The sequence below is a fragment of the Sander vitreus genome, chromosome 19 (genome assembly GCF_031162955.1).
Source record: "Sander vitreus isolate 19-12246 chromosome 19, sanVit1, whole genome shotgun sequence".
NCBI classification, from domain to species: domain Eukaryota; kingdom Metazoa; phylum Chordata; class Actinopteri; order Perciformes; family Percidae; genus Sander; species Sander vitreus.
In genome coordinates, this window is record NC_135873.1 from 3,867,360 (window position 1) to 3,891,517 (window position 24,158).

The window sequence follows — 24,158 nt, forward strand, 5'->3', positions numbered from 1 at the left end:
AGGACTCTGATGAAGATGTAACCTTACATCGAAACGTTAGTCACTGTTCTTGTCCTACTGGTTGCACCGGATTGTTGCGCAGAGAACGCTTCTTTTTTCTACATTCAATATGCCTCTTTCTCTCCTTTTTTTTTTTTTTTATTTTATTTTATTTTTTTTAAATTTTTTTTTTTTTTTAAACCTCTTATCTTTTTTCTGCCACTGTGCTTGTCACCCCCATCTTTCTTCTTCTTCACCTACCCTTATTCTCCTTTACTTATTCCCTCCCTGCTTCCCTGTTATTTCTATACCCGGCCTTTGCTCTTACTACTCTTGCCATTCTTCTTTATCCCCTGGCGATCTCATTCCTCCCCCCTTCTCTACTGTCCTTCACCTTCTGTCAACCCCTGTTCTTTATCTCTTTCCACCCCATTTCTCTCTTTGCCATCTCCCTCCACCACCCTTAATTCCCCACTCCTCCCTTTTGTTACCTCCTCCCTTTTAACACCTTCTTTTTATACCACAGGAGGAGATGGACACTCGGCCGAAGGTGTCTTCTCTGCTCAATCGCCTGGCCAACTACACCAACCTGACGCAGGGGGCCAGGGAACACGAGGAGGCCGAGAGCATCGGCGAGAAGAAGAAAGCCAGCAAGGTAACACTCTAAAAAAAAACTGCAAATAGACTTTTGTTGGGCAGTAAAAACACTCAGTAAAACAGAAAAGCACAGTTAAGCATATAAACAGAGGCGCATCCACAGTGTCTATTATATCAGACTCTTTGCCGATCCAACTCCCAAAAATTCATATGGACAAATGTAACTGTCCTATTTTATGAGCTCTCTTTTTGTGGAATTAAATACATTTTTGTATATAAGTAACGTTGATCTCAGTGAAGCAACGTGCCACCTGCACAAAGCTAAGCTTTAAATGTACCGTAGGACTTTGAGACCCATGACAGAAGCACTCATACATAGTATATGATCCCAAATGTACTTGTCTGTCTTGCTGTACCATGTTCTTATACTGCAGCAATTATAACCAAGATGATGATTAGGGTTACAATTCACCATCCATAGCACTTTGGGATTGATTTGTCAATAAAAGGTGCTTTACAAATAAAATGTATTAATATTATTATCCATCCCTTTAACATATTGAGTAACTCTGAGACAAATGGTATCTCCCGCTGTTGCCCTCTTGACTCTGAGCATCTGAAAGTGAAGTACAGTAGGCCGTGACCCTGATCTGCACTGCAATCCTTGCTGATAAGAAGCCGACTGTCCTCATTTGCCATTTCCACCCTGTTCTGACTGCACGTCTGGCAAAGCTGAACCTAAACATTTCAAATCGTCCCTTCTTGCCAAACGGTGTGTTCAGTATAAGCATTGACATGAGTCTGGTGCATCAGGGGGGCGTAGCACAGTGGTTCCCAAACAGGGGTACGTGTACCTCAGGGGGTACTGCTGCAGCTGCCAGGGGGGTGTGGAAAGATAGTGGGAATGCAAATTTGACATTGATAATTCAGTTGTATTAAAAAAAAAAAAAACTGTTATTACAATATTAACTTTTATATAAGTGAGTATCAATACAGAACAATACTTTGCACATCTACAACCTGAGACAGGTGCGTCGGAAGGAGACAAGCAGGTCAGAATTTGCAAAGAAACTCCCGCACACTGTCTAAATTGCAAAAAATATAAAGTTTAATAGATATAAAGTTTAATATTAAACTTTTTTGCAAGTTAGACAGTGTGCGGGAGTTTCTTTGCAGTATAAGTTACTATGAATTAACATCCAGTTTAAAATCACTGCTGTAGTATGTGCTGTGTTTCTCTTTGTTTCCCTAAAGGAAAAAGTAGAAAAAAGGAGTTTGTCTAAATGGAGCTTAAAAAAAAACCAACAACAACATTTAGTAATAATCAATTGAGGTTGATTTTTGTCCTTTTTCTACCTTCCAGTCGCCACAGATGGGGACGTTTATGGGAGTTTACCTGCCCTGCCTCCAGAACATCTTCGGTGTCATCCTATTCCTGCGGTTGACCTGGGTGGTGGGAAGTGCTGGGGTGCTGCAGGCCCTCTGTATTGTCTTCATATGCTGTTGCTGTGTGAGTATTTTTGAGTGTCCAGCTGTTATCGGATAGGCACGACGAGACGAAAATTTAAACTCTAAAACATTTTTTTTTTTTTAAACTCTGTCTCTTTCTGTCTCTCTGCAGACGTTGTTGACTGCAATATCCATGAGTGCTATCGCCACTAATGGAGTGGTACCAGGTATTCCTCCACGTTTCACTCTTTCCCTCCCTTCCTTTACCTACATGTGGCACTGGTGTGCTGTGGTAATCTGACTCTCACACAGCTATTCCCACCGTAATCAAACTTTTCTATGGCTGCCATTTTTAGTTTACTCAGCCAAGTGGCCTCTGTAGGTGTTCTTTTGAATTGTCCAGGTTGTTTTCCCTTTCCCTCCTCTTCCAGCTGATAAAGTACTTTGTGTTTCTAATGAGTGTTATTTCTGTTTGTCCTGTCTCTCCCTCTGTCTACCTCTTCCCTGTCTGTCTGTACACACATTAAAAACCCAGGATATTTATCTGCCAGTGACTTTACCTCTCACTGGAACACCTCTAGACAAGTATCCCAAATGTCAAAGTAGTGTGATATTTCCACTAGCATGTGACATTTCGATAATTGACCATAGAATGACAACCCTCGGTAACATAGATAATTAATCTAATGTGTCTTGTTTGGCATCAGACATTTCATTCCATGCTGTTTTTTCTCTCTCACCTAAACAACTTCTCGTGCTTTCTCACCATCTAGTCTCAGATGGTAGTTGATACTGTATTTATGTAGTTTACTTTGGTTAATGTGAAGGAGTAATCAAAGGTGTTTGGCTTCCTAAATACAGCTTGAAGTGCTCATATTATGCTCATTTTCAGGTTCGTAATAGTATTTAGAGGTTGTACCAGAATAGGTTTATGTGGTTTAATTTTCAGAAAACACCATATATATTTGTTGTACTGCACATTGCTGCAGCTCCTCTTTTCACCCTGTGTGTTGAGCTCTCTGTTTTAGCTACAGAGTGAGACATCTCACTTCTGTTCATATTTTTGTTGGGAGTCGCACAAGCGCAGTAAGCACTGCTAGCTTGTCAGCTGCAGGGCATGAGGGAGTGCCATGCTAGCAGCTAGGCAAGCATTATAACGTGTGTTACAAAGTGACGCACGTTTGTCCCGGAAGTAAAGGCTGGACTACAATAGAGCTGTTTGGAGCAGTTTATGTAAAGATATATAACACAATACTAAATACCCTTCACTTTTATTTTTCAAATTCAGTGCGATGATTGTTGAGACAGTTCTTGTAGCACATTCATATACCCACTTTTTTGTTAACATTACTTTTATTGTCCGTCTTTGGAAATATGTGACCATTCTTTGTCAAAGGGTTGCATTTTGGAAACCAAACACTGCAGTTTCTCTTACTTGTATGATTCCCTCTTGTGTTTTTTTTTTTTTTTTTTTTTTTTTTAAATAACTGGTTCAAATTGTATTAGCAAATTAAACGTTTTTTTTTTTAGCTCACTTGGAGTACCAGTTGTCTAGGACATTTAGAACACAATTTGACACTTATATTAACATTCTGAACCTGTCAGCAGCTAAAACAAGCACTTTTAGTGGACATACATCAACCATGTGCATTTGCCTAATATTATTACATTGCTGACGGTTACAGCATTCTTGCTCAATACTGGATCAATTTCAAAGATTTGAAATCTTGACTTAAGTTTAGTCACTTAAACACATATTCATGGGAAAATAGGGTCAATGTTGAAAACCCCCAGAAATAACCCTTTAAAGCAACACTAGGGAACTTTTCCCGCTTCAGTCCCCCTATAGGTTGGAAGCAGAACTGTCCATTTCATTACATTATGCAAGTTTGCCAGATCGGGTAGCGGATCTGTAGTTCAAATGACCTGGACAATGTAATGTAATCAGTGTTGGGTTTAACGTGTTACAGTAACGTAACTACTTTTTTGGGTAAAAAGTAGTGTAACGTGCTCCTACTGACTACTGCTGGACTCGTTCATAATGAATCAGCCGTCACTCTATGAGTAGAGAATCCAGTCTGCAGTGTAGTTCAGACACTTCACTGATAAACCAGAGATTGGCTTTATGGTCAAAGATAGTTTTTGTATAATTAACTTCAGTCTCTGCCAGGGACGCCTGCTTTTAAAAGTAACGTAAAAGTAACGAGTAAAGTAAAGGAACTTCCCCAACACTGAATGTAATGGACAATTCCGCTTCCAACCTGTAGGGGGACCGAAGCGGGAAAAGTTCTCTAGTGTTGCTTTAACATAAGCAGAAAAAAAGTTAAAAATAAAAATGGCAAATCAGAAACCGACAGATCAGAGAACAAGTAAGCAAAACTATAAATCTGTTCAGTCATTTGATGATCAGTACAGTCAGTTTTCGATTACTGGTGCTACGGACACATTTCAGACGGTACCAAATATCGTACTGAGGTCTGATACCAGCCCTAAAGACAATTTTTGAAAAGAGTTTACTTTAGGATGCAGCTGAAAAGCGTCATTTGCAGATACCATTTGACCAAAGACCTGCTCTGTCTTCTTACTCCAATGTGTCATGTAGAACATTATGCTTATTTCTTCAAGCATAGGATGACTTCTATCATCAGCTGTCCTCTTTTCTCTCTCTCTCTCTTTACCTCCTAACATCATAATGTTGACTAACATCAATCCCTCTCTGTCTCTCTTTCTCTCTCTTTTTATGTCCCATCTCCTCCTCTTGTCCTTCCTCTCCTCCCTCTGTTCTCTTTACATTCTATCTTTAATTTTCCCCATTTCTTATTCTTCTACCACCCTGCTTTTCCTCTCCCTCACAATTTCCACTTCTTTCCACCCTGATGTACAACCTGCCCCGCTCTCTCTCTATCTATCTCTCTCTCTCTCTTTCTCTCTCTCTCTCTCCCTTTCTCTCTCACTCCCTCCTCTCTTCTCCTCCTCCTCCCCCCCCCCAGCGGGAGGCGCCTACTTCATGATTAGTCGCTCTCTGGGTCCAGAGTTTGGGGGGGCGGTGGGCCTGTGTTTCTACTTGGGCACCACCTTCGCTGGAGCCATGTACATCCTGGGAGCCATTGAGATCCTTCTGGTGGGTTTCGGCTTTATCGTCATCATCATTACTACCATCTTAAAAAACCTACTTGTCTTACTTATGTCTGGCTTTCACGTAGTGTATTACAAGTATAATGCTATTATTATTTTTAACTGTTTTTTAGTGTTTATATTTGTGTTAACGTATTATAATTTCTATTGTTATTTATCTTAGTGTGCATTGGTCCCTACATCCATTTATATATATTTGTTATCTTATTATTATTCCTTTTTCATTGTCTGATGTTTTTCAATTACTGTTCAGCACAATTGCGTTTATGTTTGCAAGGTGCTATATAAATAAAGATGATTGATCTTCACCCCTTTCTCTAGGATTTATCTGTAATTAAACTTTTATATAGCAGTGATAATTAAGGAAAGATTCCTCAATTTCCTAGTTGAGGAACTGTGGCCTAGCAAATGAAGATACTTGATCACATTGATGCAAAAATCATCAAAAAAATCCACTGTTCTCTCCCTCCCTCCACCAGATGTACATAGCACCTAAGGCAGCCATTTTTGTGTCAAAGCACCCTGAAGGCGAAGGGGCAGCCATGTTGAACAACATGCGGGTCTACGGCTCCATCTGTCTCCTCCTGATGTCCTTGCTGATCTTTGTGGGTGTGAAGTACGTCAACAAACTGGCCTCCATCTTCTTAGCCTGCGTCATCGTCTCCATAGTTTCCATCTACATCGGGGCGCTGGTCTCTGCCTTCAAACCGCCACACTTCCCGTAAGTGTTGATTCAAAAGTACAACGCTGACCAATCCTTTATCTCTCTCTGATTTGACTGACCGACGGGCTTCCAACAGTGTGTGCATGCTGGGAAACCGAACTATCAACGGACATGAAATTGATGAAAACCAATGTGCAAAAACCATCCTGCTGCAGATCAAAGAGCCGGTGGAGAGAGGTGACAACGTCACACTGATTAATGGTGGGTACCAGGGTGACATTGATATTTGTTACTTACTTATTGCCCGCAAGAATCATGGGAAGTAAAAGCGTATCCTAGTCACACACACTGGTTCAGGATTTTTGACACACTGTATTCCTCCCATTAGAAACCAGCACTATGAGCCCGACCTTTGACCCCAGCCTTGCTACCGATCTGGTGGAGAAGACCACGTATCTTTGGAAGCAGTTTTGCCAGGGCCCGGAAATCAACGCCACCTGTGACCAATACTTCCTTTCCAACAATTTTTCTGAGATCGAAGGGATTCCCGGTCTGGCCAGTGGGATCATTTCAGGTAGAGAGAGAGAGAGAGAGAGAGAGAGAGAGAGAGAGAGAGAGAGAGAGAGAGAGAAAGAGAGAGAGAGAGAGAGAGAGAGAGAGAGAGAGAGAGAGAGAGAGAGAGAGAGAGAGAGAGAAAGAGAGAGAGAGAATTTCAATACAGAGATATCCACATTTAAATATTTAAAAAACACAGAGGAGCAGACAAGACTGTTAAAAGTAGATGATGTGAGCACATGATGAATATTACCTTGATTGAAAGTTCCACCTCATTTAGTGGCATTAATTCACTGTAAACAATGATCGGTCCCTCCAGAAAAACGCGATTATGCGATCGCATAATTCAATGCATAATCAGCCAAAGTCCGCATATTTATGCGGGGGGGGGGGCGCATTTTTTCAAATACGCCGCACTTTCGCTGCATAAATTGACGATTTCCGCGCAAAATATGCGGGGCTTGCATTCATTTCATAATCCCCGCATTTTAGTTACAAAAAGGTCACATAGCCTATATCTTAGCAGAAAGTTGAAAAATGTTGCGTTTATTTCACACAAGAGCAGCCAATTTCCCCTGTTGCCATGGACACGTTATGAAGTGACATAATTACGCGACGTGAACATCGTCACGATGAAGCCGTGATGAAACCGCAAGTTCCCGCAATTTTCATAGCATAAAATTGCATAAATATCCCGCATATTCCATCGCATTTCTTAAGAAAACGTGCCGCATAATCAAGGATTTTTGCCCGCAACAATCACAAAAAAACTCTTTTTCTGGAAGGACTGAATGATATTTTTTAGCCTCTCATGAATTCCATTGAGGAATCAGATTTCAGTTCAACTAAATCAGAAAGAGGATTTAAGCAATCAAAACCATTTGTCAAATTTTCATTCATATGTAAAAACATGCGGAAATTATTTTCAATAATTTTGTTTGCTTACAGTTTCAGTTTACATTTAAAGTAATGGTTTTACATTTTGGGAACTGTGTTAAAGGAGCATTCTGGTCGATTTCAACACGTAGCTCTGTTGTTTGGAAATTTGGAGTGGTGGCAGTAGCAAAAAAAACAAAAAAACAATCGGTGCTGCCTACACCGTGTTATCCCCCTGCTAGCGTTAGCACCCAACAGGCTTAAACATTGACTAGTATGAACTTGACCGGAAAACAGGAAATAAACAGAGGAGATGTGCACTGGCTGGATTAACACAACTGTTACGCCTTTCTGTCACATCTACTGCAGTCAGATTCACTGTGTTCACTCGGAAGGAATCACTGCACATGGGTAGGCACTTGTAATGACATTTTGAGCATGTTTAGAGGCTAAAAGCACGTTTAAAACGTGCCCTGTTTAAGCCTGTTGGATGCTAACGCTAGCAGGGGGATAACACGGTGTAGGCAACACCGATTGTTTTCTTTTTTTTTTTGCTGCTGCCACCACTCCAAATTCCAAACAACAGAGCTAGGTGTTGAAATTGACCGTAATTCTCCTTTAATAAGCCACTTTTAAAAAGGCCCACCTTTATTTAGAATATTTTCACCGATTGACCTTGCTGTCAGACAGTCTTTTCCCGTGGGGAACTGAAGCTTTTATATATTCTCTCTTCAAAGCCACCAGACTCCTTTTCCACAACACAGGTTTCTAGTTGCTGGTCTACCGCTTCTCGATCGATTCGTTTGTTTGTGTTATTCTGTGACTTTGGTGAATCTGAACTAAACCTTTAAAACACCAAAGTCACACAATAACCCAAACAAACTAACCGATTGAGGCAGTCAAAAAAGGAAAGTCAGTGCTCTTTGAGCTACAGAAGTAATCAAAAGCAACTATGGTGTTGCTTTTAGTAGAAATCTTACTGAAATCTGCTCCTCGTAGAGAACCTGTGGAGCTCCTACCCCAGCCGAGGGGACGTGTTGGAGAAAGGCTCCCTTATCTCCACTCACGATGCACATCCGGCCTCCACTCAACAGCCTTATGTGTTTGCTGACATCACCACCTCCTTCACACTGCTGGTGGGAATCTTCTTCCCCTCCGTCACAGGTACAGACACTTTCTTGCCCTTCCTCGTCTGCTAAACCAGCTGTGTTTAAGTGTACCTTAATAGAAACACTTAAGAAACTGTAAGCATAATGCAGTCATCATTGTGTTTATGAAAATGCATTATTGACAGGAAGAACACGGTGGGGGTGCTGTTGATTCACGCTGTTTCAGGATCAAGCACATCATGTCTTTTTCAGGACTCGTATTCTGTCAGGCATCTTGGATGTCTTTCTACTCGCGCAATCAAAACTTCAATCTGTGTAGTTCGGTTTGAATTTCATTTCATTTATTCATTTATCTCGAACAATCAACAATTTTGCAAGACAATATACAAAAAAATCTATTTTTGATTTAAAAAAAAAAAATTCAAATTCAAGGTGCTCTAAGCAATGTTGGGTGAGGTCACTTCTTGTTGACGTTCGAAGTATTGTCAAACAAAACGGAACCTAGCTCGCCCCTCCCTCCTCCTCATCCCGTCCCCCCCCCCGTCCTTCCGCGCACTAACCCCTCCAGCCCCCACCCCCAACTCCTCCTTGTCGTTTATTGGCTGGAAGACTGTTGTTTTCGTGGTGCAGGTTGGCGCAGTTTGTTTTTGTTGGTGTTTGTGGAGCCTGGGCTGTCTACAGAGACCACGTGTGCGTTTCTAGGGACAGGCAGCTGAGCGCCCTCTCAGCCCCACCAACTCCTCCTTGTCGTTTATTGGCTGGAAGACTGTTGTTTTCGTGGTGCAGGTTGGCGCAGTTTGTTTTTGTTGGTGTTTGTGGAGCCTGGGCTGTCTACAGAGACCACGTTTTTTTTTTTTTTTGCAGTGTGTTCAGGGGACAGGCAGCTAGCGGATAGTGAGGAGAGAGGAGTTTGCTGTATGTGACAAAAAAATGTAGCCTAAAAAACACGTGACATCGCTTAAAGCACCTTTTTAGATTTTAAATTGTAAACAGGTCAAAACAGATGGATTCTCCCCTATACTGAAGAATATTTTTACACTTATTTTGCTTCCCACAACCTCTCAACACTGTTTGATACATTTTAAACGAGCATGATATGCAAGCTGTCATCAAGGGGTTCTTGACCTTTAAAAACATGCCATCATGAACACAAATGCTATTTATAATAAATGTCAATACGGATAACTAAGTAGAACTACTTAATACTAACGCTTAGGTTAATAATCCCATTAATCAAAATGATTTTCTTCTTTTCCTCAGGAATCATGGCTGGTTCCAACCGGTCGGGCGATCTGAAAGATGCCCAGCGCTCCATCCCCATTGGAACCATTCTCGCCATCCTCACCACCTCCATCGTCTGTATCCAAAAACTACTCAAAGTAGCATTCCCAAATTTTTTTTTATCTCAGTGGGTTTACAGTCACTACAATGACAACACAGCAACACTTTTTCCCCCCCAGAGAATGTGTGTTTAAAACCTCCTGCTAAAGAAGTACTAGCCTCCTTCAGCAACTCGACAACAACATGTTGTTTTTGATGGTATGCAATTAAAGTTGTATCGTAATAGTTTAGGGACTCTCCAGCTAGCTTTTCTCTGTTTTATTATGGAAACAGTCTGTCTCACATTTAAGCTAAATTAATTGCTCCTTTTATAGTTCTATTATGTCTAAAGGGCACTTAGGATGCACTTGATCTGATTTGATTCAACTGCTGAGTATCGTTTTCCTGAGTGCTGTCCATCCAGACCTGAGCAGCGTTGTCTTGTTTGGAACCTGCATCGAGGGAGTGGTCCTCAGAGACAAGTCAGTATATCTGCTCTTGCATCTGACCATATATATATATATATATATATGTATATATGTATGTATATGTATGTATGTATGTATATATATATATATATATATATATATGTATGTATGTATGTATATATATGTATGTATATATATATATGTATGTATGTATGTATGTATATATATATATATATATATATATGTATATGTATATATGTGTATGTATATATATGTATGTATGTATATATATATGTATGTATATGTGTGTGTGTTATGTCCTGTTATGTCTGAGAGATACATTTTATTGTGTGTGTTTTGTTGAAAAAGAATAGTTGTAATACGTTTTTCCACTGCTTTAAAAGCTCTAAACACTTGTATGTATTTCCCTCCGCAGGTTTGGCGACTCAGTCAAAGGGAATCTGGTGGTGGGGACTCTGGCTTGGCCGACTCCCTGGGTCATTGTGATTGGCTCTTTCTTCTCAACATGTGGCGCAGGCCTCCAGTCACTGACCGGCGCGCCCCGACTTCTACAGGCCATTGCCAAGGACAACATCATCCCCTTCCTCCGGGTTAGAGCTGCAAATATTCATTTTCAATTGCAGGGATCCAAATGAACATAATAATTGTTACAGACCGTCTTGTTACTGTTACTTTAAATATCTGATATTTGCCTGATGAGCATCTCGTCGTCATAGCATTGCAGCAAATTAGCTTTGTTGCATGATTTTAATAATAAAACGTATATACCAAAACCATATGACAAAATTATTAATAAATGAACAGATTTATGGAAGTGTTTTTTTTCTCTCTTTTTCTGAGCCAGTAAAAGTATACACTGGGCCAGAATTGTTTCCAGTGGGGAAAGAAATGTTTTGTTGGACACTGTTTTAACTAAAAGTAAGAAAGAAACGTGACACCTTGTGAAATTAAACACACTTTAATTTAACTTTTACACATTTAAATTTCATCACTTCTCACAAATAAGAAAGGTCGGTGCAGAAATACCAGGAGGAAATCCTGAAGGAGAATTCATCCTACGTAACATAATGTATGTTTCCTCTTACCTTGAGTGTTATTCATTTATTTCAGACAGTTTCAGTGTGATTTATTGAGATTTGGAGATAGTGCTTAAATGCCCATGCTTAAGTAATGCAGCTCAATTTGTTTTGCTGTGCTCAAACTGTTGTCTCTTTCCAATTGCCGTATAATAACCGTGTTAATTGCAACGATCCAAAGACCTTGTAGCCAACGCTTTTAGCCCTCTACAGCATGTGGGGATAAGATGGGTAGCACGCAAATTTTAGGAGTAAAAGCTCGCTGTATGGCCTATGGATTGTCATTTCATTTTGTTTAAAAAAAAGATGTTGCTATTGCATTTTTTCTTTACAATTATCTGAGCAAACAGTTAGCACTCTGGGTAAGATGGGAAAAAAAGATTCATTGTGCTTCTGGGTAAACTGTCCCATTTTTAGTCTGATTTGCTTGGTGCACTTATATCTATTTTTACTCTTTCCCTTTGTGTGTGTGTGTGTGTGTGTGTGTGTTTCTGCCAGGTGTTTGGCCATGGGAAGGCTAACGGGGAGCCCACCTGGGCCCTGCTGCTCACAGCCCTAATAGCCGAGCTGGGGATACTCATCGCCTCTCTGGACCTGGTGGCTCCCATCCTTACAATGTGAGTCACAGGCTGTGTGTGTGTGTGTCTGTGTGTGTGTGTGTAGGGGGTGTCTCAGTCCCAAGTATCTCACTATTGGAACTTGTATATTTCTCCTTCAGGGGCTTCAGTTTTAATTCACTTTCTTTATTTAGGTTCTTCTTGATGTGTTATCTGTTTGTGAACCTGGCCTGTGGCCTCCAGACCCTCCTGAGGACGCCCAACTGGAGGCCGCGCTTTTCCTATTACCACTGGTACTACAAAACACACACACACACAAACACACACACACACACACACTACACATACTAATCTGTGCCTCTGGTGTGTCAAGGACCTTGTCGTTTTTGGGGATGACTATCTGCCTGGCACTCATGTTCATATCCTCCTGGTACTACGCAATCGTTGCCATGGTGATCGCTGGCATGATCTACAAGTACATTGAGTACCACGGGTATGTTGCCATGGAGATGTATTCCCCCCACATGATGGTACATGTACGGCATGGTCAAGAGTGGTGTGTGTCAAAGTGTGCGTTCAGAAGAATCTGTGTGTCTATTGCCAGTGTGAAAATCATCAGTGTTTTTCTGTGAGTGTGTGTCAGGGGAGGTCGCAGTGTACACGGTTTACAACACGCAGTACAAACATGTATCCATGTGTGTGTGTATATCAGAGCGGAGAAGGAGTGGGGGGATGGGATCCGCGGTCTCTCGCTCAGTGCTGCCCGCTATGCCCTCCTGAGGTTGGAAGAGGGACCACCGCACACCAAGAACTGGAGGTACAGAACTGAAGCTTTATTTTCTCACAACCTGTCACCAAATATAATAAATCTTTACTGCCATCAAAAAGTTCAGCATACAGCTCTTTGCATTGCCAGTGGCCCCTGAGTGACTGTACTTGGATTATGCAACAAAACGCACAATTTTCCAAATGCTCTAAATAAAGAAATCAAAGAAACAAAGGATAGTGAACCAAATTTAGTCAAAATATTCAGTGATGTAAGATGAAAGAACAAACATCAGATATCACTAATATACAACAAGACTCCCAAAAACTACACTGCTCAGTGTGGTCACGTTTCACAAATTACTGAAGGAGCTTTTTGAATGTACAATAGTTTCTCCATAGATTGAGTAGGAGAACCTGCTGCTATTGAGTCTTAAAATACACTAAGCACGCTCATCTTCCCGCCCGCCCTTCTCCAGGCCCCAGGTGTTAGTCTTACTAAAACTGGACGAGGACGCCCACGTCAAGTCTCCTCGCCTGCTGACGTTTGCCAACCAGCTGAAGGCGGGAAAGGGCCTAACCATCGTTGGCACCGTCGTCTCTGGAAACTTCCTCCAAAGCTACGGCGAGGCCCTCGCTGCTGAACAGGTTGGAAGTTCTATCTTGGCAGCGTTTCTGAAACGGTGTTTCATGTGAAGCTTCGTCAGTCTGCAGATCAGTTTATCTTCGGATGACAGAAGGTTGTGCTAAATTCTTCCCATTTCAGACTCTGAAGCACCTGATGGATAAGGAACGTGTGAAGGGCTTCTGTCAGTGTATCGTGGCCCAGAAGCCGCGTGAAGGTATCAGCCACATGATCCAGTCCAGCGGCCTGGGAGGAATGAAGCCCAACACTGTGGTGATGGGCTGGCCTCACGCCTGGAGGCAGAGCGAGGACCCACAGTCCTGGAAGACCTTCATCAGTGAGTCGAAGAGGATGGGAAATCATTCTCAACTGTCAAATCAGAGTTAGAAAATGAGAGGGTCTTTTTTTTTTCTTTTCCTGATCTCGTAGTTTTTGCTTCAGAGTTAGCAGGCTAACAGCGCCCCCTCTCTTCCTTCCAGACACAGTGCGGGTGACCACAGCAGCCCACTTGGCCCTGCTGGTGCCCAAAAACATCTCCCTGTTCCCCAGCAACAGTGAGCCCTGCACAGAGGGCTACATCGACGTCTGGTGGATTGTCCACGATGGGGGGATGCTAATGCTGCTGCCCTTCCTGCTGCGCCAACACAAAGTAGGAGCATGTTCTGTATTTTAACACATTTTTAATGTCTTTTTGTCGTTGATAATATGGCTGCACCACGCTGAATATCCTCTCTTCCTCAGGTGTGGCGTAAGTGTGGGATGCGAATCTTCACAGTGGCCCAGATGGAGGATAACTCCATCCAGATGAAGAAGGATCTGGCAACCTTCCTCTATCACCTACGCATTGAGGCTGAGGTGGAAGTAGTTGAGATGGTACGCTTCTCACAACACTGGGGTTGTTAATCAGGATATTTCCAGAAATATTATTAACAAAATCTTTTCCAGGAAAATAAAATCAAAATAATTTTTTCATGCTTGGAGATGATTCACGATTTTAATTGATTTTGCAACGTGCAAGAAGACTAAAGCCTGATTGAAACATCATATTTGTAGGCCTACATGTGCAGGCTGCAGAGAAGGAATAACAAAAGAACCACAGTACTTGAAGGCTGTCAAAGTTATGCATATTCAAAAAAATATGTGTTATCCCATACAGCACTTAGTGGCTCATAACTAGCATTAGCTACCCGGCAGGTAGGGACAGATTAAATAACACTACACCGTGAGCGCTGATCAGTGTGCAGTCTTTTTTCAGTCTGTGCCCCTCAAACATGCGATTGTTAGATTAACTGCTACAGTAGTTAGCCAGAGCCTAACATCCACCTGGAGGCCCAACAGCCCAGTCAGCTGGGGCTCCAATATTGCAGCTATTCACGTCAAGACAGCTAATGTAGCAGCTATCATCTTTTTGTCTGTGGAAGACCTTTTTGTGCATGTTGGAATAATTTGATTTTCAAGACATTTTACACATCATGCAAAAACAAAAATTCTAAACACTCAAAAACTACCAAACCTTACTTCACACTGTAAAATTTCAACAACCATGTAACAAATCTGCAATGCTTATTATTATTATAATAATAATAATAATAATAATTATTATAATAATAATAATAATGCCGGCAATACACTTTAAGTTATACAGCACTTTTCAAAACAAAGTTACAAAGTGCTTTACAGTGAAACTGGAATAAAAACCATTTCAGGACTGCAGTGAAATAAAATCAGCCAATTACAACAATACCAGTGAAACTAGAAAAACAATACCCAAAAGTAATATAAACAAAATAAGGCAATAACATTTAAAAAGACATGTTGGATATAAAATGATGTGCTCGCATAAAAAGTCTTAGATGTATAGCTAGCCAATACACATTGTTCTGGGACATTCACATGAACTGTTAAACATGAGTAATGTTCTTCTCTTAATATGTCTCTCTCTCTCTCTCTCTCTTCTCCTCCTCCTCCTCCTCCTCCTCCTCCTCCTCCTCTCAGCATGACAGTGACATCAGTGCATACACCTATGAAAGGACCCTGATGATGGAGCAGAGGTCTCAGATGCTCAGACAAATGCGACTGTCTAAATCAGACCGGGAAAGAGAGGTAAGCCTAGGTTAAGTGCACATGAACGTTCATTTTCATCTGTATGAAGAGAGGGTGTAGATTTGCATATAGACAGTCAAGGCAGTAAGAAAGGGTTACTGCATACACTGCCTCCACCAGTAGTCAAAAAAAAAAGTATTATTATACAGGTGGATTAAAAGTTGTATTAAATGATTTGTGAGCAGCATTTGGGTCGGGTGCATGCAAGATATCGGGTGCATGCGAGATTAGCCGTGACCTACTCGTCTGATCTGTTTGTGATTGTCGTGCATCATTTTATCAGGGAAACCCTGGTAGCGGCAGCAGTAGGCCAGAGGCAGGTGGAGCTACAAGGTCTCAGGTGAGGTCAGTGGTTATGGCCAGCTGTGAGTTCATGCGTTTTTTATAAAAATTGAAAAGTTATAAATTGTACAGGATGTTGTTGAGACAATGTAAAGGTAGTTGGCTCACTATCCTCTTGTAAAACTGTTTAGATGAAGTGATTTACTATATTATGGAAATCTTAAACACGATGGAATTGCAAAAATGATTTGTCAATGAAAATCAAAGGGGAAAGAAATTCATAAAAGCCTTGTTTTAGGCAAATGATGTAAGTTTAATAATGATGAGTAATTTGCTTTGAGATTGTTGTTATTTTCTTCCATGACTTCCATGATTTCAACATAAAAGCAGATGCTAAAAAGAGACTTAACATGGACAAAGGTCTTGATTTTAAGGTTTGGAATTTGCTAGGTCTATGCTAGATCACATTTTATAAATGCCTCTGAGAGCAGGATATTTCTGTAAAATATTTTCACACAATACTAGATGAGAGGGTCGTATTCAGTATAGAAATTGGCCAATAATGCTAGGTATTTAGCTTGTAACAATTAAGGTCCATTATACCCAAGTGGAACACAACAAGATAGTTTTGTTTCATTAAACTTTTAATTAATATCAGCAGGCGCAGCATCCCCCATTGAGCTTTATTATTAAAATTCATGTAATCTCCTTTTGCCACTGGTCTCCTCAGCGGGTACGCTGGAGTTTTGATGATGTAAGTTTACACAATAGTAAAACATCAGCTGTATTTTGTGATGTAGAGCAGTTTCTGGACACATTGTTAAAGGAGAATTCCGGTCGATTTCAACACGTAGCTCTGTCGTTTGGAGTGCTGGAGTGCTGTCAGTAGCGAGAAACACGAAAACAATCGGTGCTGCCTACACCGCGTTATCCTCCTTCCGAGTGAACACAGTGAATCTGACTGCAGTAGATGTGAAAGAAATGCATAAATGTTGTGCTAATTCAGCTCTGTTTAGTTCCGGTGTTGAGACTGCAAGACGAGTGCTTAGGGACCGTCTACAAAAAAATATGTATTAATTTAATGATTAAATAAGGTAGTGTCTCCAAACTTACCTCAGTTATAACTTGTGTCCTGCAAGTTGTACTACAGCACTTACTTTTAAAAAATAAGAATATGCCTATTTTTGAAAATCTCTTTTCGGTGTTATAGTTTGTAGACGGTCCCGAAGCACTCGTCTTGCCGTCTCAACACCGGACCTAAACAGAGCTGGTTTAGCACGACTTTCATGCATTTCTTTCCCATCTACTGCAGTCAGATTCACTGTGTTCACTCGGAAGGAATCACTTCACATGGGTAGGCACTTGTAATGACATTTCAAACGTGTTAAGAGGCTAAAAGCACGTTTAAAACTTGCCCCGGTTTCAGCCTCCTGGGTGCTAACACTAGCAGGAGGATAACACGGTGTAGGCAACACCGATTTGTTTTCGTTTTTCTCGCTACTGACAGCCCTCCAAATTTACAAACGACAGAGCTACGTGTTGAAATTGACCGGAATGCTCCTTTTTAAAGCAAAGTTTTCTTTAGATCAGCAAAAACCTCTGAATCCTTCAGAAAAAGACACAAAATAAAAGTCTACATGTTCTGTTATATTTTATTATTCATACCAATAATAATACACCAATAAGTGCACATTTAAGGTAGCACGTTGGCATAGTCTAATGGAAAGAAGTGTCTTCGACCAAGACGCTGGATCCTTACTGCTACTAAGGAATGCCTTTCTGTAGTTGACCCTGATGTTTGGCCTCTGTAGTGAAAAGGGCAAACAAAATGAGAATGAATTAGAGATCAGTAAGATCATATCTCACATTTGTTACACTCTCAACTTCAAGTCATCGTTCATCTGACATTTTATAGCTCTTAAAAGGTTCTTTATCTGAAGGATTCAATTAATTTGTCCAATCTGGGTAAAATGCACATTTTGTTATTAAACTGCCTTGCTCTAAATAGGCTGACCTAAAGAAGAAACTTCCTCTTCTCCTTTTTTCATAAGTCACTTCTGAGTTTCAGTTGCCATTAGAACTGGGCGATATGGAGAAAATCAAATATCACAATTATTTTATTTTTTTTTACCAAAATACATTGATGGCGATATTGCAGCGATATTGTAGGGTTGACTATTGGTGCTTTCGAAAAATATTTATTCAATGAGTGAATGAATCGGCCAGTGGGCAGTCGGACTCAATGACCAATTACCGGAAATGACGAGCGAGAGGAGCGTGACGAACGCCTCTCAAAATCTGACCAAAATCTTTTAAACTGACCTTTGTCGATCTGAAATGAAGACAGATTCAGCAATTGCACGGCCTATTTCTTTTTGTTTTGTTTTCAGAAACACGTTTCAGTGAACTATTTTCGTAAAATACGAGATCGTATTCCGAACGAGCCGCCATTATCGGTTTGGGCGACAATACAGATTAGCGCCGCCTGCTGTTATGGAGACGTATTACGTCTCGCGCACGCGCAGAATGTACGCTCAAGTCGCCGTCGCTTCGGTGTGTTCCGAGGCACTTTTTAGACCAACTCAGGGAGACTAATCAGACCGACAGTCGGCCGTCGGGTTGGTGTGTCAGAGCCTGAAATGGGTAAGGCAAATAATAGAACTGTCTGGAAAGTTCAGAAAATGACATCACTTTACTGTAATGCAGCCTTTAAAACCAGGAAAAGACAACACTTGTGTCATATTGCGACATTACGATATATCCAAACTTGAAGACGATATCTAGCCTCATACATAGATATCGATATAATATCGATATATTGCCCAGCCCTAGTTGCCATTTGACTCTTTTCGATCTGTCCCTGTAGTTATCCTCCAGTGCTAGAGTAGACTCGTGTCTTGTCTCGTATTAGCAAGTTAGGTGACCTTGTGTTGTCTGTAGGTGTATCTTTCCCCCAGCTACATGAGTGCTGGAGTCAGCAACACCTCAAACACCTCCATAGGAGACAGAGACAGACGGGTACAAAGAGTGAGAGAGACGGAGAGTAAGGAGTTGGGGAAGGGAGAGCAGAGGCGTAGAAGCAGGAGGCAGCGGATGAGGTAGAGTAAAGGTTGAGATGAGATTAGAAAGGAACATGTTTGTGTGTCTTTGTGTTAAACCAGGCTCAGCTGGTGAAAGACCGTAACTCCATGCTGCGGCTGACGAGCATCGGATCCGACGATGACGACGACACCGACGGCGGGGAGCGAGACAGGGCGACGAGCGCTGGTAGCGGCGGCGGTGGCGGCGGTGGCAGCGCCGAGCATCACCGAAGAGTTCAGATGACCTGGACCAAAGAGAAGACCTCGCAGTACAGAGCCACCCACTCTGGCTGCTCCACACCGGAGGGCTTCAGAGACATGCTCAGCATCAGGCCGTGAGCGGAAACAACACATTCACAACTTCTCTCAGCCCTGTAGGTCATTTGACAGGTTTGTTAAATGCATCTTGTTTTTTATTCAGGGACCACTCGAACGTCCGGCGGATGCACACCGCCGTCAAGCTCAACGAGGTCATTGTCAACAAATCCCATGATGCCCGGCTTGTCCTGCTCAACATGCCAGGGCCACCCAGGAACACGGAGGGAGACGAGAACTGTATCCTTAAACTGAGGGTTGCACTTCTTCACTTATATTAACCAAATGCGATATTTATGCTGCCAGTAAGCGTTTGTTGGATGGTCGAATAGCTTCAGAAACTCGACAGTTGGCTGACAATTTCTGTAACTTTTCCAAAAAAACGACGATCTGGCATTCACGCCCTCCCGCCAGGGTTTGAACTTCTCTCTCAAGCTCTCTGTTTTCATTCCTGACATATTTCTCTTCTTTGTCAGTTTTGTGAACAACCGAGTGCAACACCATGAGTGTCTTCTATGAGAGACGGTCTGAAAATTGGCATATTTGAACCATATTTGAACCATATTGCACCACAAGTCTTTTCTAATCTTTCAAAGTCACAAAATGTTAGAACACCACATTTCATAGACTTTGTAGAAACATGCAACATTGCAGATCATTCCTAAACTATATAAAGTTATTCAAAAAATGTCGAAGTATTACCACAAAATGATTTCCGTTTGCAGAAGAAACTATTTGTCAAAACAACTTATCACTTTATCTTGTTATATTACAAAAAGTACTTTGTTGTCTGGTTATTTTAAACACACAACGGCTCATCATTACAACAAGAAACGTGTTTTATTTCAACACGTGAGATGGTACACGGACAAAGTATCATATATCGATCCCTTATCTATACCCGCCTGGCCTGTACAGGGTTGTAAGTACAGCTAACAAATAGACAGACAATCAGACTCTCACCATAACACATGGTTTTTGTCCTGTGGCAACAGTACACTCAGTATAGAGGAACCTAAACTCTGCAGAAACACTCCTTAACTTGCCGACCAGACATGGAGTTCCTCGAGGTCCTAACGGAAGGATTGGAGCGCGTTCTGTTGGTCAGAGGTGGAGGAAGTGAAGTCATCACCATCTACTCCTGATTGGACAAAACGGAGGAAGCCAGCGTTAAAGACGCAGCCAATCACGCAGAAGTGAGCGAAGGGAGAGATGGTGGGGGCCTGTGAGCTCTGGGGGAGGGGGCACGTGGGCCCAAAAGGAGAGACTGTCATTGGCTGCAGCATCAGTTGTCACGCCCAACACCTCCCTCCCCTTCAGCCCTTTTCATCTTTACACGTTTCTGTCACGACAAGGGTTTCCATTCCACTTATGTCAAGCTACAGTAATGCCAACACAATTCCACGAACGAGCAAAAAAATAAGTGTGTGTGTGTTCCACCTGAGGGATGTATGGTTTGTTGGAGAAGGGGACCATTGTTGTATTTTGGGGGGGGGGGGCGTTCCACTGACGAGTAGGCTGAATGCCTGGAATTAGTGTTTTCTGAAAACACTGAAGTGTATTACAATACTACTTAATAACAGTGTGTCAAAGGAAGGGAAGAGCCTCTAGTTTTAAACCTGCTTACTGGTTCATTTAAGGAAAATCAGTGTGCGTTTCTGTTTACTTGAAAGTGTAAAATTTTTAAGAAAAAAATGGTTATCATTTAATTGCATATCAATAGGGGCCTCCTTTCTTAGCATATCCACCATATACATTAGTAAATGCACAACCCTCAGAATTTGTTTTATCCAAAGTGGATACTGAATTATTTTCTAATTGCTAAACAGTGTTGGTCTGAACTTGCTGCTTTTTCTCACAATCTATTCTCCTGTATGGAGTCCCATTTTTGCCAGGAAAAGGTTAAAAAGATAAATGAAACGGTCATGATGAAAATAAAAATGCTCAACATTTGCGTTTGCCACCTCTTATGACTCACCGTACATTTGACTTCCTAACTCAAATTAAAACTATGAAAAGTGAAACTTTTAGTGAAATAATACATTTAAAATGATTAGATCTATAAAAATATCAATTTCCAATTGTACTTCCTAAGTCAAAATTAAAAGATACAAAGTCAAAATGATGACTTACTTGGTCAAAGTTATTGGATAAAAAAAATCTATTTTTAACTTACTAAGTCCGAAGTCATAATTATGAGGTCAACCAAATTTTTGTCTTACTCAGACAAAATTGTGACTTAGTAAGGGAAATTTATGAGATAAAAAAAATCTAATTTGAGATAAAAAAAATAAATTTAAAAAAAAGCCAAAAATACTTCAATCAAAATTATTTATGAGATATTATGACTTTTTATCTCATAATTTTGACTTGGTCACTCAGTCTTTTTGAGTTTTTTTTAGTAAATATGGGCTTCTATACACCTGCTACTCCATACTTTCAAGAACACGGATTACAGAAGTGATTTGCATTTACCAAGTGACGCATATCTTTATCTGCAAAACAGTCAAACACCAGCAGTGTGCTCTGCTAATAATGGAAATAGGAATCCGTTACTTATACCAAGATGAGCTGTCTTTATGTAGCCTGACGTGGTCATACTCAGATTCTAGTCAGAATGTGAGTCTGAAGCCGCTCCATTGGGCTGTGATTATGGGGCGTGTTCCAACCGAACCAGGAAAGAAAATGCCTCTGCATTCATTGGATAGATCTCCAACCAAACAGAGCAACAGAACTCAACTCAACTGTCAACAGAACTCAACACCGTGTATCGTCTCCATAGCAACCACTCTCTGCACAATGCATTCGTTCTAACTTCCGACTTTTAGACTTTTTTGAAGCTGGATATGTCATTTGTTGCGTGTAAATATAAATGCGGATAACGTTAGTGATAGTGACATGCTTGCTACAGTTGCATTTCTAGAGATGAATCGGCGAAAACACGTTTTATTTCTCTGATTCACGGCTTTGTTCTAACGCCGCTGGGCGCTCCCTCTCTTCAGTCTCTCTCTATCTCTCTCCACCATATAACGCAACCGTGCTTTCGGCGGTTGTTGAGGCTCCGGCCCGCCTAAAACTCTGTCATTTCCTAAAGCTGTTTGTAACGCAGAAATAAAATGGATTAATGATCATTTTATTCATAGTTTATATCTGACTTACCAACCGACTTCTATTGGCCGTTGAAACAAACTTCACGTTTCTAAAACCAGCCTCTGCCACTCTGAACAGCTGAGTCGCAGCCACGCCTATCAGTTTGACAGGCCAAGGAGGATTTTAAAATGAATGCCCTGTCGATATCTTCTGTAACAGACGTGATGGTGGAGTCTACACATCTCAATTCTCCAGCGGCAGCCACCTGTTGTAAACAAATTCAACCCAAGCGCTCTTTGGTGACGTGGTGGATTCTGTTACTGTCGATCATCTGTCCTACAATTTGATTGGTCCGAACAGATCTTGTTCGAGCATAATTGCTCCTCAACGGATCAAGTCCAGACCGAACTTCCCGACCTCGAATGTTGTGGGCGGGGCTAAGTTCGGCTGGCATCCAGGCTAGCTCTTTATGCTCAACTTTTACGGATTTGTGAGGTCTTCTCTGTCGTGCCATAAACTGGCCCACGTCGGACTCAGACTGCATGTGAATAGTCATGTTAGAGTAGACAATGACGTAGAGTGTGTTTGAAAAAAGTGGGGTCAGACTTTGTGGGTGTCGTTGTGAAGGCCTCGGAAAAAGACAAATGAAACAGTATTGTTGACACTCTGGACCATCATGGAGAGGACCATTGCATTGCATGCTGTCAAAATGTCAATGGGAGAAAAAATGTGTTTGTGTATGAATGATACAGCTGTTCATTTGACACATGGTGTTTTCCATTCCTTCTAATGAGAATATCAGCTGTGTGCGTGCGTGCGTGTGCGTGCGCGCGCCAGCCATTTCTAAAGCCTGTTTTGTCTTTATCACATAAAAGACTTGTAAGGGGAGAGGTTTTTGCAGTGTGAAATGAAAACCCCAGAACCCATCAACCAGGTTTTTGCTGGGCATCTTTCAAAAGTCTAATCTCTTACAGATTCCTGATTCACGTATTGGTTTGAAAAGTACTCCACCGTTTTACTCACAGTTTGTTATAGATTACTGTGTGTGTGTGTCTGTGTGTCTGTGTGTGTGTGTGTGTGTGTGTGTGTGTGTGTGTGTGTGTGTGTGTGTGTGGCTAAATTAAGGAGAGGTGTTTGATTCCACTCTAATGCTTTTGTTCTTTTTCTTTTTTTTACAGTGTTATCGTGCAGGAATTCTTTAATGTTCATTGTTATTTCCAAAACTCGTTTTTTTTCTTGCTTGTACATAAAGACAAAAAAATAAAAAGATCCCAAGTTTTATCTTTTTTTAATTACATTAATATAAAAAAAAAAGGAATCATAAAAAAACTTTGCTCGAGAAAATACGGGAAGAAATAAAGCAATTTTGAAAGAAAAGTTACAACATTTGTGATCCTTTTGTTAAATAATAAGAATGTTTTTGTTGGCTGATATTGGGACTATGATTTATAAGAATGTGTGATCAAGATGCTTAGATTGATTTGCCTGTTGACTGGGAAGAATGTTGATACTCAATTATTTAAGTAATGTATCAGGTAAAAATGCCAATAACAGCATCTCAAACATGACATTTGATTTTTATTATTATTAATTATTATTAATAATAGTTAAAATTGTAATGAAAATGTTTCATTTTTTTGATACTATACACCTAAAGAAACTTTAGATTTTGACAAAATAATTAACCAAAGAGAACAAAAAGTGGCCTTACTGATTAAAATATTTTATAGAGTCCACTTATTTTTTAGTTAGGAAAATAGTGTCAGTCTTGGAGGGCTCCAACTAACAAATATATTTATTATTGAATAATCTGTTTTCTTTTTTGATTAATTGTTTAGTCTAGAAAATGTCAGAAAACAGTGAAAACTATTTACACATCATAACTTTCCAGAGCCCAAGGTAACATGTTTAGTTTGACCAACAGTCCAAAACACCCAAAATATTCAATGTAATAATATATAAGAGAAAAACAAAACCTCACCTTTGTGAAGCTGGAACTAGTGATTTTCTGTTGTTATTTTTGCTTTATAAATGACGTAAAGAAAACAGATGGGTTTTTAATATAAAAGACACTGACGGAAGCCTTATTTTTTTCTTTAACGCCTCTCATCTTGGATGTTTAACTTCTATAT

At 40.8% G+C, this 24,158-nt stretch overlaps 1 protein-coding gene across 8 annotated transcripts in view; it reads left to right on the plus strand.

Moving 5' to 3' along the window:
• slc12a6 (solute carrier family 12 member 6) overlaps window positions 1–20,081 on the plus strand; it is a 30,890-nt gene extending 10,809 nt beyond the window's left edge. For 4 of the 8 annotated variants that reach the window (XM_078275494.1, XM_078275497.1, XM_078275496.1 and 1 more), the window contains exons 4-27: window positions 506–634; window positions 1,940–2,086; window positions 2,198–2,252; window positions 5,016–5,146; window positions 5,640–5,881; window positions 5,961–6,085; window positions 6,213–6,398; window positions 8,255–8,419; window positions 9,625–9,723; window positions 10,109–10,166; window positions 10,549–10,723; window positions 11,708–11,826; window positions 11,961–12,059; window positions 12,140–12,259; window positions 12,479–12,583; window positions 13,011–13,179; window positions 13,298–13,493; window positions 13,636–13,805; window positions 13,898–14,029; window positions 15,152–15,259; window positions 15,543–15,599; window positions 18,703–18,956; window positions 19,043–19,176; window positions 19,990–20,081. In XM_078275494.1, the coding sequence (XP_078131620.1) occupies window positions 506–634; window positions 1,940–2,086; window positions 2,198–2,252; window positions 5,016–5,146; window positions 5,640–5,881; window positions 5,961–6,085; window positions 6,213–6,398; window positions 8,255–8,419; window positions 9,625–9,723; window positions 10,109–10,166; window positions 10,549–10,723; window positions 11,708–11,826; window positions 11,961–12,059; window positions 12,140–12,259; window positions 12,479–12,583; window positions 13,011–13,179; window positions 13,298–13,493; window positions 13,636–13,805; window positions 13,898–14,029; window positions 15,152–15,259; window positions 15,543–15,599; window positions 18,703–18,956; window positions 19,043–19,176; window positions 19,990–20,081 (3,267 nt within the window). Of the gene's footprint in view, window positions 1–505; window positions 635–1,939; window positions 2,087–2,197; window positions 2,253–5,015; window positions 5,147–5,639; window positions 5,882–5,960; window positions 6,086–6,212; window positions 6,399–8,254; window positions 8,420–9,624; window positions 9,724–10,108; window positions 10,167–10,548; window positions 10,724–11,707; window positions 11,827–11,960; window positions 12,060–12,139; window positions 12,260–12,478; window positions 12,584–13,010; window positions 13,180–13,297; window positions 13,494–13,635; window positions 13,806–13,897; window positions 14,030–15,151; window positions 15,260–15,542; window positions 15,605–18,481; window positions 18,560–18,702; window positions 18,957–19,042; window positions 19,177–19,989 lie in introns of those variants that run through there. The other 4 variants (XM_078275498.1, XM_078275499.1, XM_078275502.1 and 1 more) reach the window with 3 other exon arrangements.
• The last annotated feature ends 4,077 nt before the right edge of the window (window positions 20,082–24,158 follow it).